Source organism: Lupinus angustifolius, chromosome LG13, assembly GCF_001865875.1.
Source record: "Lupinus angustifolius cultivar Tanjil chromosome LG13, LupAngTanjil_v1.0, whole genome shotgun sequence".
NCBI lineage: Eukaryota > Viridiplantae > Streptophyta > Magnoliopsida > Fabales > Fabaceae > Lupinus > Lupinus angustifolius.
Window position 1 is genome coordinate 4,514,204 of NC_032021.1, and position 15,928 is coordinate 4,530,131.

Below are 15,928 nucleotides of genomic sequence, written 5' to 3' on the forward strand. Positions count from 1 at the left end.
TATTAACGATGTAAGCGTTTTTATATTATCAGCAAATCATCAACTATTCATATATTTATCACCACTGACAGTATAAAAAACTTTACAAGTACATAAATTATAAAGCCTTACTTCTTTTGTATTACTAAATAATGCTCTTATAGCACCTATTGCAATCCCTGACTTAATTCATAAAGAAATAGTGATAAAATTAGGTTAAGTTAAACAGAAGATAGGAGAGATAATGCTTATCTTCTCCAATATTGCACAAATTAGAAAAACCAGACAAAAATAATCAAAGAACCATTCATTTGCTAATGTCCATATTTTTTTATGGACAGTTAACGTCCATGTTTTGATTTAGATAAAACATTACCCTTATTTTATTATCTAATTCACATGATATTTTATTTACGGTAAAAATTATTAATGATTGATTTTTATATTAGTAAAACCTCTATTAATTTCTTTTTAAAAAAAAAGATTTCATACATCATATTGCGATAGTTTTTTTTATATTTTTAGCCATCAAAATGATGCAATACCGTAAAAAGGTTATTTTGCAATCATTTTTTGCTCTTTTAAGGGTGAAGTCATCCAAATTAGAAAATTGTAAAATCCTCTAAATGATAATGATTCAAGAGAGTGAAAAGTATACGATGAGTTTTATATTTAATTATTACTTACTTTTAAAAAAATATAAATAAATTATACATAATATATTAACTATATATATAAATGTTTATGTTGTGTGTAACTCATTCAAACCATCATAAATACATTCTGCCGTGAACTTAGTCTAAAGAACATACTGTTTCATATCACAAGGGACTCTACATTTTGGGTGCAATGGGCCATGGCCAATACTGGCGTCGACTCATAACAGTCCCCTCTATCCATTTCTATCAATTTAAGTTCCTTACGGATATAAAATATCACCCCACATTTATTCTTTTGTTACTATAAATTAATATTTCGTGAAGTTAAAGATGCTAATCTCAAATCTGATACGTTTTTATTTGAATTTTAATCTAGTGGACCAACTTAAGACTTTATTTAATGCTATACAAACAAAACAAATATCATGAGTCATGACTTTTAACTTTAATAACTGGCTTCAATAAAAAACCTTTACATCGATCACTTCTCAAACAATCACACCATGAACAACAACATCAACAGGGTCCACAGAATCCTTTTACCACCATCAACAACACCACCACCACCTTCTCCTCCTATATTTTCCTTCATTGCTGCTCTCATAATTTCAATGCTAATCTTCATGTGCATCTATGTTTTCTCTGTCATTGTTTCTGTGGCTATTCTCATCACCCTTTTCATCACCAGCATGTACCTTCTCAGGTTTACCAATGATAGGCATGAAATATTGGGTACTGAAATGAGAGAAAGGAACATCTTTTATGGTCAAACCGCACAAAATAACCAAAGGGTGGTGAGGTTTTTTGATAAACTTTTCTGGGTTGTTGAGGAAAAAGGTGGTGGCAAAAACATGAGAGAAGGGTCAAATAAGAAACTTATAGGATCTGTTGCATGTTTTGGAAGCCAAGAAATAATGACTTCAACACCAAGTTGCAGTGACTGTGCAATTTGCTTGGAGGATTTCAAGGAAGGAGAAGAGTGCTTAGTTTTTCCAATTTGTGAACATCTTTTTCATTTGATTTGTATCCATCAGTGGTTAGAGAACAAACCCACTTGCCCAATTTGTCGCCATTGTATCCCAGCAAACATGGTCACAAAAACTAGAAGCATAGAATTATTGGATAATTTAGTTTAATGCTTTAACTTTGCTGTGATTTTTGGTAAAATCTGAGGACTTCAGACTTCAGAATTATTTACTGAAGAACATGTTTATACTCATAGTTGCACAGTTTGAAGGTATGGAAACAACTTAACTCCTTATTGTTCTTATTTTCACAAATTTTAGTTCCTTCATCGTGAGTTAAGTTTAATCAGTAATTTGTTGCCAAATCCTGAGCATTACGCGCTTAAAGTGACGTCAAATAAAATAACGTAGTAAATGTAATAAGAAGGACCATTTGTTGTCAACATATGATGTGGGTCCAGTCATTACGCTAATTCATGTGGTGTGGCTTACTTTTTTTTTTGTTGATACATCCAACAAAACAAACTAAAGCAAAGAAGAAAGATCCAACTTAGAGATCAAAGGCGCTTTTGGAGGAGCAGTATCCCAAACTCGCGAATTGTCTTGATTAGGAATCCTAAACATAAACTCAGCCAACCTATTGCCTTCTCTTAACACATGTTGAATCTGTGCATTTCATTGTTGCATTAACAAAAGATGAATGTTGTTCATACCACATGAGCAATATCGTTGACACGACTTTGCAATCCTTTTGAGATGATATTAACCGCCTCAATACAATTATTCTCCAAGATTAAGTTATAATGTCTCATATTCCAAGTCATTCTAAGACCATATTCCATAGTTAGGAGCTATGCAAGAATGGAAGAACCAACACCCAAATTCACGAAGAACCCAGTAATCTATAGACGAATCACTCCTCTCCCACTAATCAAAAGTAGCTCCATCATAACAACTTCCATCCACATTAAGCTTCAACACTCCAACTGTTTACACAATGAAAATTAGGAAGCAAGTCATCCTTAAAAAAGAATCCAGAAGTACTCCCAAATATTGAATTGTTCCTCCATCTCCAAACCCACCAAATACCACCCATAAATAATTTAGCTAGAGGTTGTGAAGAGTTTTCCACAAACCAGAGCAGTAATGCATGAGTATCCCAAAAGCTCCGATTGTTAAAACTCAGTAGATGGCAGAGAAGAACAAAATACTCACAATCATGAAAAGCATGTAAAATATCATCCACACCATTATTGCAACGAGTACAAAAAGGAATATAGCGTCATTTATGTGCCTGGGATGACAATGGGATATAACTAACATTAACATAAGTAGTGTTTTCCCATATCCATATTTGTCCTATATGCGAGTATTTGCACGAGTTTTTAAGTTTAAATATATATTTATATATTCTATAATAAACAATATATATAAAATATTTATTACATGAATAATAAAATTTATATACATGTTAAATTTATCATATATTTCAATTAGTAAAAATCATTAAAGTAATATTAAAATAGATGGATATAATTATAAAACAGTAAAAAGTGTAATATATATAAATTATTTAATTAAAAATAATTTTATAGTATGCGTGTACTGCAAGTGGGTTCATAAACTATTTTTACGAGTAGTCATTATGAGTATTTTAATGGGTGTCAACGGGGTGGATATTTTTGTTATCCCTAAGTTGAATACACAAAATAAAAAATTACAAATATAATATATATTGAGTTTAATCATTCTACAATTCAAATTCAGAAATATTTTTGAAATAGGTGATAAAAACTAAGGAAGTTATTTAAAATTTGAAATATTTTTTAGACGGAATTAGTGTATTCAAATTAAAACAATTATTATTATTTTTATGTTGCCGATTTTCATACATTCAATATTTCAAAATATGTTTGTTTACATTTCTCTCATCATTTTATAAGATTATTTGGATAAACTTATACATATTAAGAAATGTGGAAATATTATCAAATTTGTCACTTTAGAAATGATCATATAAGTGATTAACTGAATTCATGATTTTCACACATTTAAAAATGATCCTATAAATGGTGTAACAGATAGATTTTTGGAACTTCATTTACCAAAATTATTAACTTAATCATCAAAAAGGAGTTAGGATCCTCTTCATTAATTGAGAGATAAGTGATTCAAAAAATAAGGAGAAATACAACTTTAAATTATACATATATTATTTTGATTATAATGAAATCACATTTTGTGCCATTAAAAACAAGTGAAAAATATGCACTTGCCTCTCCATTAATGGAGAGTATCCTTATTCGTGGGGAATTATTAATGGGAGTTATTAACTTAACCAAGACACCTTGAATAACAAGTTTATCACTTTAGAAAGAATTTTATTGTCCACCAACATTTAACACTTTTCAAAAAGTTGTGACATTTCCATTTTTTAAAATTAACATGTTTTCCTTTTCTTATGATACTTAGTAACTATTTTTTGTTCCCTTTTCATTTGATAAAGGTCCTAAATTGATGTGCTAATAGATTATTATTTTTCATTTGTTATAGTGGTTTTGTTCTCGTTCACTCACTCTAAACAAGTTTTGAAGTATAAATTTTTCTTATTTTAATCAGATCAATTACCAAATTGATTTAGTGGTTTCTAGTTGAACCTATTGGTAGGACCAATTTTCAAAACTATGTTTTTTTATGATAAAGTCATAAATGTCAAAGTCGTTAGTAATATTCAAAATAGTTTAACAATCAAGGAAGCTTTTTTGGGGAATGTTAACAATTGTCTTGAGCATATTGTGTAAGGATGAAAAAAAAAGAAATTTTGCCTTAAAAATTGGTATTTTCACAAGAAGTGTTGATATTTTCTGGTTTTCGTCTCAACCTTACTTATCCAATTTGTGCACATGAATCTGAAGTAATTGAAATTTTGTTCATCTATAGTTATTTTTCATTCACATTCAATTTTACAAATCATTTCTATGAATAAATGAAATTTCAAATGGATATAATAATTCTGAATTATCTAATATGTATTAAATAATTTTAAGCAATCATACATTAATCATTATTCTTTTTTATTAGAATTGAGACTCTTTCCAAGTTTCTATATGCATATTATAAAATTATTTCTTTCTAAAAACATCGAAATACTCTAAAAACTTAAATATGTGTATAAAAGCTTATATGATATTTTTCTACGTTGGTAAAATATTACTATCAAATTTTATTAATCACAATGATACTATCAATGTTTTTTACATATATATCTTTAAAAATGTAATATGAAGAGGTAAGTCAATAATTTGCATGATAAAGTTAGCATACATTTTTAGGCAACAAATTTATTTTAGTTTTTGTAACAAAATATATATTTTATTAAATTTATAATTAAATTATTATGATTAATTCATATATATACTAAGTTCATCATTCTCATGTATATTATGGGTAAATTGCACTAGTGTATATTATAGTTATATATCCTAGCATGGAAACATGTATGAAATGTATGTTGACCTACATTTTTTCTTTTTGATATCAAATATTTAAGTTTTATATATTTTATTTTAGTGAATTAGAATATTTTTTAAATTGAATGTACTTTGTATTGTAATTTTTATTGGGGACACTTTATATTATATTTTTTGTCTTTATTTTAATGATCAAATTAAAGCGAGAATATGACTAATATATTGGTAGTGATTGTATATGATTATATAGTTTTTTATATAAATTAAAAATTGCTAAGGGCAAAATTGTAAAATTTTACTATGGTGGTAGTTACACAATATTTCTTTTTATATAGTACTAGCGTGTCGACAGGCAGTTCGTGTCTACCGACTCACATTCTTATTTCCTAGTATTAAACATTTAAGATAATCGTATTATATTTTTGTGATAAAAGAAATATGAAAATGAATTGTAGTTCTTTTTAAAAACTACATTGATAATATGATATTTTTAGGTATGTAACTTTCTCTAACTTCTATTAATATTTTTATTATGTATAAAAATATTGTAATAATAGTTAATTAGAAGGTAAAATAGGCAATAAGAAATTATACAATATTAGGTAATTATAAGATGTTTTAGCTTTATATATAGTATAGATAGACATATAGATATAAATATACACTTCAAGTTTTTATTCACTCGAAAATTATTTGGTTTTTGTTATATATATCCCACAATTTCTTTCTTTTAGTCCATTACATTTTAAAATGGGAAGGGATTCATTTACTCCATGACTAAGTAGAAAAAACTTATTTGAATTAGTGAGTAGATCTAAATCATTAGATTTCTCAAGAATAGATGGCTAAGATATAGATTAAGTTTTTCCACTGATTCTTGAAGTAAGTAGATCTCCTCTCTTTTAAAATATTTAATTTTAGTTTTTGTAATCTGTTAAAAGGATATATCAACCCAATCACTAACCATACATCCTGCAATATCATATACTGGCAGGCATGGAGTATTCATGCTCATAGGTACTGCAGGACATATGGTTAGTGATATGGTTGATATATCTTTTAAGAGACTACAAAAACTAAAATTAAATATTTTAAAAGAGGGTTGATATATCTTTTAACAGACTACAAAAACTAAAATTAAATATTTTAAAAGATAGGAGATCTACTTACTTCAAGAGTTAGTGGAAAAACTTAATCTACATCTTAGCAATCTATTCTTGAGAAATCTAATGATTTAGATCTACTCACTAATTCAAACCATCTTATTTGCCAAAAACGAATGACTATGATGTTAAGTAAATTTTTTCTACTTATTCATGGAGTAAATGAATCCCTTCTCATTTTAAAATGTAATGGACTAAAAGAAAGAAATTGTGGGATATATATAACAAAAAAACACATAATTTGTTAGGGAATAAAAACTTGAAGTGTATATATACATTTATACTTCTATCTATATCCATAATATATATAATATATCTATACTATATATAAAGCCAAAATATCTTATAACTACATAATATGGTGCAATTTCTTATTGCTTATTTTACCCTTCTAATTAACTATTATTACAATATTTTTATACATAATAAAAAATATTAATAGGAGTTAGAGAAAGTTACATACCTAAAAATATTATATTATCAATATAGTTTTTAAAAGAATTACAACTCATTTTCATATTTCTTTTATCACAAAAAATATAATATGATTCTCTTAAATATTTAATACTAGGAAATAAGAATGTGGGTCACCAGACATGAAGTGTCTGTCAACACGCTAATACTATATAAAGAGAAAACATTGTGTAACTACCACCATAGTACAATTTTACAATTTTCAGCAATTTTTAATTTCTATAAAAAACTATATAATCATATATAACCACTACCAATGTCCAATATATTAACCACCTTCTCACCTTAATATGACTATATTTTGTTCAGTTTTCTCTACAATTGTTATTATCTTATGCCAAATATCTTCGCTTTGTTCTTGGAGTCAGACTCTTGATTTCAAAGTGATGAATAAGGCATACATTTTTTCTCCACCTCTTTTAGAACAGCTCTGGTTCTATTCTACAAGGTAAGATTGATATTTTTTGGTCTATTCCACAATAATGCAGAAACCCATAAAAACCAGTAGAAAACCTGCAAGCGCATACTCATTCGGGTATAGGTAATTTTCCAATATGCAAAACGGGTAATGGTTAGCTATTAATGGGATTTCCACACTGGGCCCCACGACCAGTCACAACTCCAGGCCAACAGGGTGAAGAAGAAACCCACTTAGCTGGTAGATTATAATTAGCTTTCTAATTTCTTCTGTTATTATTTTATGTTGGTAATTTCTTAGGAATATTGGGCTTCCGAGTGAATAGCCCATGAACAATGGTGCCCTAATTTCATAGTTGTTATTAATATTTGCAGCAGCAGCTGCCAGAATTAATGAAGTATTTTCCAGTATAATTTTTCTCTTATTATTTCCTTAGTTCTTGTGACTGTTTTAGCAAGGATCCTTCTAGGTGTTTCTTAATTCCTATTATTGGTGCTTTCATTCTGTACTATGCCTCCCAAAACTTCCAACAAAGACATTGATGAGACGTTACTTCAAATTTTTGCAGAAAAATTGCAAGAACACAAGGAGCAACAAGATGTTAGACATGAAGTTATTGCGGATGCACTACGACCCATCACAGACAAATTAACAGGTATCACTATCCCACCGACCCACCCCCAACCACCATATCCACCTCATCTACCATCTTCCTCACATATTTCCAACCCTAACCCATTATAACCTACTACACAGCACATCACCATGCCCCCATTTCCTATTCCATCCCAACTACCATCATTATTTCCCCCTTATAATACCCATGTCCCACCCTTCTTTAACCCTCACCACTTTTACCCACACCCAAACCCAATTTCCCTAACAAGTAACCCTAACCAACCGAGACCACCGAAACTGCAACTGGCTTCTTTTGATGGTTCTGAACCTCTGGACTGACTTTTCCAAGTAGAACAATCTTTTCACCTTTACCAAGTGCCCCCAGACCAAAGATTCATTTTATTTCTTTCTACATGAAAGTCGATGCATTGAGCTGGTTTAAATGAGCATTTCATAATGCTTTAATAAGTGACTGGGAAAGTTTCACAAGGTCCCTTGAGACCCGTTTTGGCCCATCGTCCTATGAAAATCATCAAGCAGAATTGTTCAAGCTCCGCCAAATCAATACAGTGGAAGATTACTAGCAACACTTCGAGAAGTTGTGCAACCGCATATGGGGACTTTCCCCTGAGGTAATCCTAAATTGTTTCATTTCTGGTCTTCACACTGAAATTAGGCGTGAACTTGCAATCCTTCGCCCACGCCATATTGAGGAAGCCTTGGGTTTAGCTAAATTAGTTGAATCCAAAATTAAAGACTCTAAATCCACTTTCCAAAGGCAACCCAGATACAACACAACCCACCATTCCAGATCTGCTACCCAACCCAAACACCTCCAAACACTACCCATCATAACCCCCAAACCCACCCTTTGCAAGAAAGAATAGACATCATTACCCCCAAACTCGTTGCCTAACTCTAGCCCAAATGCAAGAAAGAATAGCACAAGGACTTTGTTTCAATTGTGATGAAAAATACCAAGCTGGTCACAAATGCCAACCTAAACAATTCCTACTTCTTCGGGTGCCGGATTTTTTCACTAAAACCGATGACACACCACCAGAGTTGCCCCTTACTGAGGAGGACACACAAGCTATCTCGGAGGACCTAATTCACTTCCAACTTTCCGAACAAGCATTAGAGGGACCCCCATCTCCCAAAACATTGAGATTCCAAGGCCTTATTGCTGGACATACTGTAATAGTCTTGGTAGACACGGGCAGTTCCCATAATGTCATTCTGCCCAGATTGGTCGAACATCTCTGCTTGCCTATCTCCCCAACCCCTAAATTTCGAGTTATGGTTGGTAATGGGGCACACATTTTTTGTGCGAGCTTATGTTTGGACACTCCTATCATTTTACAAAATCAGTTATTCCATATACCTTTTTATCTACTATCGATTAAAGGCGCATATGTGGTTCTTGGAATTGAATAGCTACGCACACTCGGACCGGTTACCTTAGATTTTGCAATTCCCTCTATGACCTTTCATGTTGGAGACAACACAATTACCTTACAAGGCGATCCCTCAACTACACCAACTCTCTCCACCTACAATCACCTTTCTCGACTAATCCACATGGATGCAGTTGTCTCTTTTCATACTGTTACATTTCTAGCCTTACCAGAAACGAACCATAACCATACACAACAAGCCTCACCCATCCCTTCCGAAATACAAACCATTCTCACAATCTACAAAACCATATTTCAAAACCCTGAAACCCTACTCCTAAAAGGACCACATGACCATCACATTCCACTCATTCCTAACTCTAGCCCAATCTCACTGAAGCCCTGCCGATACCCACATTCTCAAAAGGAAGAAATGACTACAATGATAAAGAAAATGCTTACAGATGGGATCATTATCCCTAGCACTAGTCCATTTTCTTCCCCCAGTACTTTTGGTAAAGAAGAAGGATGACACTTAGTGATTTTGTGTGGATTATCACGCTCTCAACAACATTACAGTGCGAGATCGTTGTCCAATCCCAACAAGTGATGAATTACTGGATGAACTTGGAGGAGCTACTTGTTTTTCTTAAATTGATTTGTGCTCAGGGTACCATCAAATTCGTGTGCAGAGCGAAGATACCCACAAGACTGCTTTTCGTACTTGTGATGGTCATTATGAGTTCCTGGTCATGTCGTTTGGGCTGACTAATGCCCCTGCCACTTTTCAAGCAGCAATGAATGACCTCCTCCGAACTTATCTAAGGCGTTTTATACTGGTGTTCTTTGATGACATACTTATTTACAGTTCATCATTAAAAGACCATCAAGTTCATTTGAAGCTGGTTTTGGACCTATTACTTTATAACCGGTTTTATGCAAAATTATCCAAGTGTTCCTTTGGAGTTAATTTGGTTAGTTATCTTGGTCACATTATTTCTGCAATTGGAGTCCAACCAGACCTAGAGAAAATACTTGTCATGACAGCTTGGCCAGAGCCACGGTCTCTAACAACCCTAAGAGGTTTCTTGGGCTTGACAGAATTTTACCGAAAGTTTGTCAAAATTTATGCTACTCTCGCCGCTCCGCTCACCGATTTACTTCGAGTTCAACAGTTTATATGGAGTATAGTGGCACAGCAGGCCTTTACACAACTAAATAGCTCTATGACTACCACCCCAGTATTACAACTATCGAATTTCACTAAATAGTTTGTAGTGGAAACATATGCTTCAGCGGTAGCTATTGGCGTAGTCCTATCTCAGAGGGACATCCACAAGCCTTCTTCAGTAAGAAGATGTCTTTCCGTATGCAAAACGCCTCGGCTTATGTCCGCGAAATGTACGTCGTAATTGAATCTGTAAAAAAATAGCGTCAGTATCTCATTGAAAGACATTTTATTATAATTACATATCAACATAGTATCAAACATTTGATGGCACAAGGGTTACACACCCCAAAGCAACAAAAATGGGCTACTAAATAAATTGGGTTTGACTATGAGATTAAGTATCAACCAAGTACCTCCAATCGAGTGGCCAATGCCCTGAGCCGTTATCACAGTGAAGAGTCGTCTGTCCTGTTGGCCATCTCATCTCCCATGCCAAAAATCATTGTTACTCTATGGTCATTTTATTCAACACCTGCCGGCAAACAGTTGTTGCACATTCATGAATCACATGTTTCCACACAAGAATTCCACATTTCCCAAGGTATTCTATTCTATCGGAATCGAATTTACATACCCGAATTCCAGGACCTCCATTCCACTTTGATTCGAGAATTCCATGAATCACCAAGTGCGGGACATTCCAAATTTAAACCTTCTTTAGCTCGGCTCACAACCGCTTGTCACTGGCCCGGGGCAGCCAAGGATTTGAAATTGTATATCTGAAGTTGAGCAACATGCCAATATAACAAATACCTGCCAAAAAAAGCAATGGATTACTTCAGCCACTAAGTATTTCAGATAAAGTCTGGGAAGAGTTATCAATGGACTTTATAACTAACTTACCTCCATCACAGGGTCACACCGTCATTTGGGTGGTCGTTGATAGGCTAACAAAATATACTCACTTTATTGCGATGCCAAAAAAGTTCACTGTAGAGGTATTGGCCAGGTGATTTTTGACTGAGATATGCCGACTACATGGTGTCCCTAAGCCCATAGTTTCAGACCGAGATAAGCTTTTCTTGAGCAAGTTCTGGAAGGAACTTTTTCGACTCTTAGGGACAAAACTCTGTTATAGCACAACTTATTACCGACAGTCTCATGGACAGACAGAGGATGTCAACTGTTGCCTCCAAACTTATCTTCGATGTTTTTCGGGATCTCACCCGAAAAAGTGGCACACCCACTTGGCCTTAGCCGAATACTGGTACAATACTAGTACCCACTCCTCCTTGCATGTGTCCCAATTCGAAGCACTCGATGGTCGTACACCACCAAGTATTTGTGATTATCTCAATGGGTGTTCCTCCAACACGGCTGTCCAAGATACTCTGCTCACAAGAACAGAGGCGTTAACACAGTTGAAACAAAATTTTCGCCATGCACAACAGCGATCGAAACAACAAGCAGATTCGGGTCGAAATGATATTACCATTCTTCCTAGCGAGTGGGTATTGTTGAAACTCCAACCCTATATACAACAATCTATAGCAAACCGCACATCCACTAAGTTGTGCAAACGATTCTTTGGGCCGTTTCAGATCAAAAGGTGCATCGGTCCTGTTGCCTATGAACTCACTTTATCGGAGACGACCAAGATCCATCTGGTTTTCCATGTGTCAATGTTCAGGAGATTCCATGGAGACCCCCACGGTTCAAGGGTAACTCTTCCAGAGGAGGACATACGGGTACTCTCACAAGATGAAACTCTCCAAAATCAAGATATCTCTTTAGAAATGAACACGGCTAAAAAGGGTGTTCCTGAAATCTTAAGAGAAAGATTATTGAAAGGAGAAGAGGAATTCAAGAGTAAGTACCGAGAGGAGTACTTAACTCAACACGGGAATCTGTCTAATAGGGTGAAGGCCAAAGAAGAGGGCTTTCACATGCCTCTATCACTCATTAAAAAAAAACCCCTATTTGTGGCGTTGTTGGATACAACAATTGAATTAGGACCCTTGGATAATACAACAATGCAGAAAAAGCTGACTCCTTGGGGACAAGGTCACACTTGAAGAGGTGTGGAATGATGGGATTTCCACACTAGGCCCCACGACCAGTCACAACTCCAGGCCCAACAAGGTGAAGAAGAAACACACTTGGCTGGCAAATTATAATTAGCTTTCTAATTTCTTATGTTATTATTTTATGTTGGTAATTTTTTAAAATGGGAAGGGATTCATTTACTCCATGACTAAGTAGAAAAAACTTATTTGAATTAGTGAGTAGATCTAAATCATTAGATTTCTCAAGAATAGATGGCTAAGATATAGATTAAGTTTTTCCACTGATTCTTGAAGTAAGTAGATCTCCTCTCTTTTAAAATATTTAATTTTAGTTTTTGTAATCTGTTAAAAGGATATATCAACCCAATCACTAACCATACATCCTGCAATATCATATACTGGCAGGCATGGAGTATTCATGCTCATAGGTACTGCAGGACATATGGTTAGTGATATGGTTGATATATCTTTTAAGAGACTACAAAAACTAAAATTAAATATTTTAAAAGAGGGTTGATATATCTTTTAACAGACTACAAAAACTAAAATTAAATATTTTAAAAGATAGGAGATCTACTTACTTCAAGAGTTAGTGGAAAAACTTAATCTACATCTTAGCAATCTATTCTTGAGAAATCTAATGATTTAGATCTACTCACTAATTCAAACCATCTTATTTGCCAAAAACGAATGACTATGATGTTAAGTAAATTTTTTCTACTTATTCATGGAGTAAATGAATCCCTTCTCATTTTAAAATGTAATGGACTAAAAGAAAGAAATTGTGGGATATATATAACAAAAAAACACATAATTTGTTAGGGAATAAAAACTTGAAGTGTATATATACATTTATACTTCTATCTATATCCATAATATATATAATATATCTATACTATATATAAAGCCAAAATATCTTATAACTACATAATATGGTGCAATTTCTTATTGCTTATTTTACCCTTCTAATTAACTATTATTACAATATTTTTATACATAATAAAAAATATTAATAGGAGTTAGAGAAAGTTACATACCTAAAAATATTATATTATCAATATAGTTTTTAAAAGAATTACAACTCATTTTCATATTTCTTTTATCACAAAAAATATAATATGATTCTCTTAAATATTTAATACTAGGAAATAAGAATGTGGGTCACCAGACATGAAGTGTCTGTCAACACGCTAATACTATATAAAGAGAAAACATTGTGTAACTACCACCATAGTACAATTTTACAATTTTCAGCAATTTTTAATTTCTATAAAAAACTATATAATCATATATAACCACTACCAATGTCCAATATATTAACCACCTTCTCACCTTAATATGACTATATTTTGTTCAGTTTTCTCTACAATTGTTATTATCTTATGCCAAATATCTTCGCTTTGTTCTTGGAGTCAGACTCTTGATTTCAAAGTGATGAATAAGGCATACATTTTTTCTCCACCTCTTTTAGAACAGCTCTGGTTCTATTCTACAAGGTAAGATTGATATTTTTTGGTCTATTCCACAATAATGCAGAAACCCATAAAAACCAGTAGAAAACCTGCAAGCGCATACTCATTCGGGTATAGGTAATTTTCCAATATGCAAAACGGGTAATGGTTAGCTATTAATGGGATTTCCACACTGGGCCCCACGACCAGTCACAACTCCAGGCCAACAGGGTGAAGAAGAAACCCACTTAGCTGGTAGATTATAATTAGCTTTCTAATTTCTTCTGTTATTATTTTATGTTGGTAATTTCTTAGGAATATTGGGCTTCCGAGTGAATAGCCCATGAACAATGGTGCCCTAATTTCATAGTTGTTATTAATATTTGCAGCAGCAGCTGCCAGAATTAATGAAGTATTTTCCAGTATAATTTTTCTCTTATTATTTCCTTAGTTCTTGTGACTGTTTTAGCAAGGATCCTTCTAGGTGTTTCTTAATTCCTATTATTGGTGCTTTCATTCTGTACTATGCCTCCCAAAACTTCCAACAAAGACATTGATGAGACGTTACTTCAAATTTTTGCAGAAAAATTGCAAGAACACAAGGAGCAACAAGATGTTAGACATGAAGTTATTGCGGATGCACTACGACCCATCACAGACAAATTAACAGGTATCACTATCCCACCGACCCACCCCCAACCACCATATCCACCTCATCTACCATCTTCCTCACATATTTCCAACCCTAACCCATTATAACCTACTACACAGCACATCACCATGCCCCCATTTCCTATTCCATCCCAACTACCATCATTATTTCCCCCTTATAATACCCATGTCCCACCCTTCTTTAACCCTCACCACTTTTACCCACACCCAAACCCAATTTCCCTAACAAGTAACCCTAACCAACCGAGACCACCGAAACTGCAACTGGCTTCTTTTGATGGTTCTGAACCTCTGGACTGACTTTTCCAAGTAGAACAATCTTTTCACCTTTACCAAGTGCCCCCAGACCAAAGATTCATTTTATTTCTTTCTACATGAAAGTCGATGCATTGAGCTGGTTTAAATGAGCATTTCATAATGCTTTAATAAGTGACTGGGAAAGTTTCACAAGGTCCCTTGAGACCCGTTTTGGCCCATCGTCCTATGAAAATCATCAAGCAGAATTGTTCAAGCTCCGCCAAATCAATACAGTGGAAGATTACTAGCAACACTTCGAGAAGTTGTGCAACCGCATATGGGGACTTTCCCCTGAGGTAATCCTAAATTGTTTCATTTCTGGTCTTCACACTGAAATTAGGCGTGAACTTGCAATCCTTCGCCCACGCCATATTGAGGAAGCCTTGGGTTTAGCTAAATTAGTTGAATCCAAAATTAAAGACTCTAAATCCACTTTCCAAAGGCAACCCAGATACAACACAACCCACCATTCCAGATCTGCTACCCAACCCAAACACCTCCAAACACTACCCATCATAACCCCCAAACCCACCCTTTGCAAGAAAGAATAGACATCATTACCCCCAAACTCGTTGCCTAACTCTAGCCCAAATGCAAGAAAGAATAGCACAAGGACTTTGTTTCAATTGTGATGAAAAATACCAAGCTGGTCACAAATGCCAACCTAAACAATTCCTACTTCTTCGGGTGCCGGATTTTTTCACTAAAACCGATGACACACCACCAGAGTTGCCCCTTACTGAGGAGGACACACAAGCTATCTCGGAGGACCTAATTCACTTCCAACTTTCCGAACAAGCATTAGAGGGACCCCCATCTCCCAAAACATTGAGATTCCAAGGCCTTATTGCTGGACATACTGTAATAGTCTTGGTAGACACGGGCAGTTCCCATAATGTCATTCTGCCCAGATTGGTCGAACATCTCTGCTTGCCTATCTCCCCAACCCCTAAATTTCGAGTTATGGTTGGTAATGGGGCACACATTTTTTGTGCGAGCTTATGTTTGGACACTCCTATCATTTTACAAAATCAGTTATTCCATATACCTTTTTATCTACTATCGATTAAAGGCGCATATGTGGTTCTTGGAATTGAATAGCTACGCACACTCGGACCGGTTACCTTA

At 33.9% G+C, this 15,928-nt stretch overlaps 1 protein-coding gene across 1 annotated transcript; it reads left to right on the forward strand.

The window, feature by feature from the left end:
- Positions 1,142 to 1,774, forward strand: LOC109363523 (putative RING-H2 finger protein ATL19). The gene has a single exon (XM_019609787.1). It carries the CDS (start codon positions 1,142 to 1,144, stop codon positions 1,772 to 1,774), a length of 633 nt encoding a protein of 210 aa, XP_019465332.1.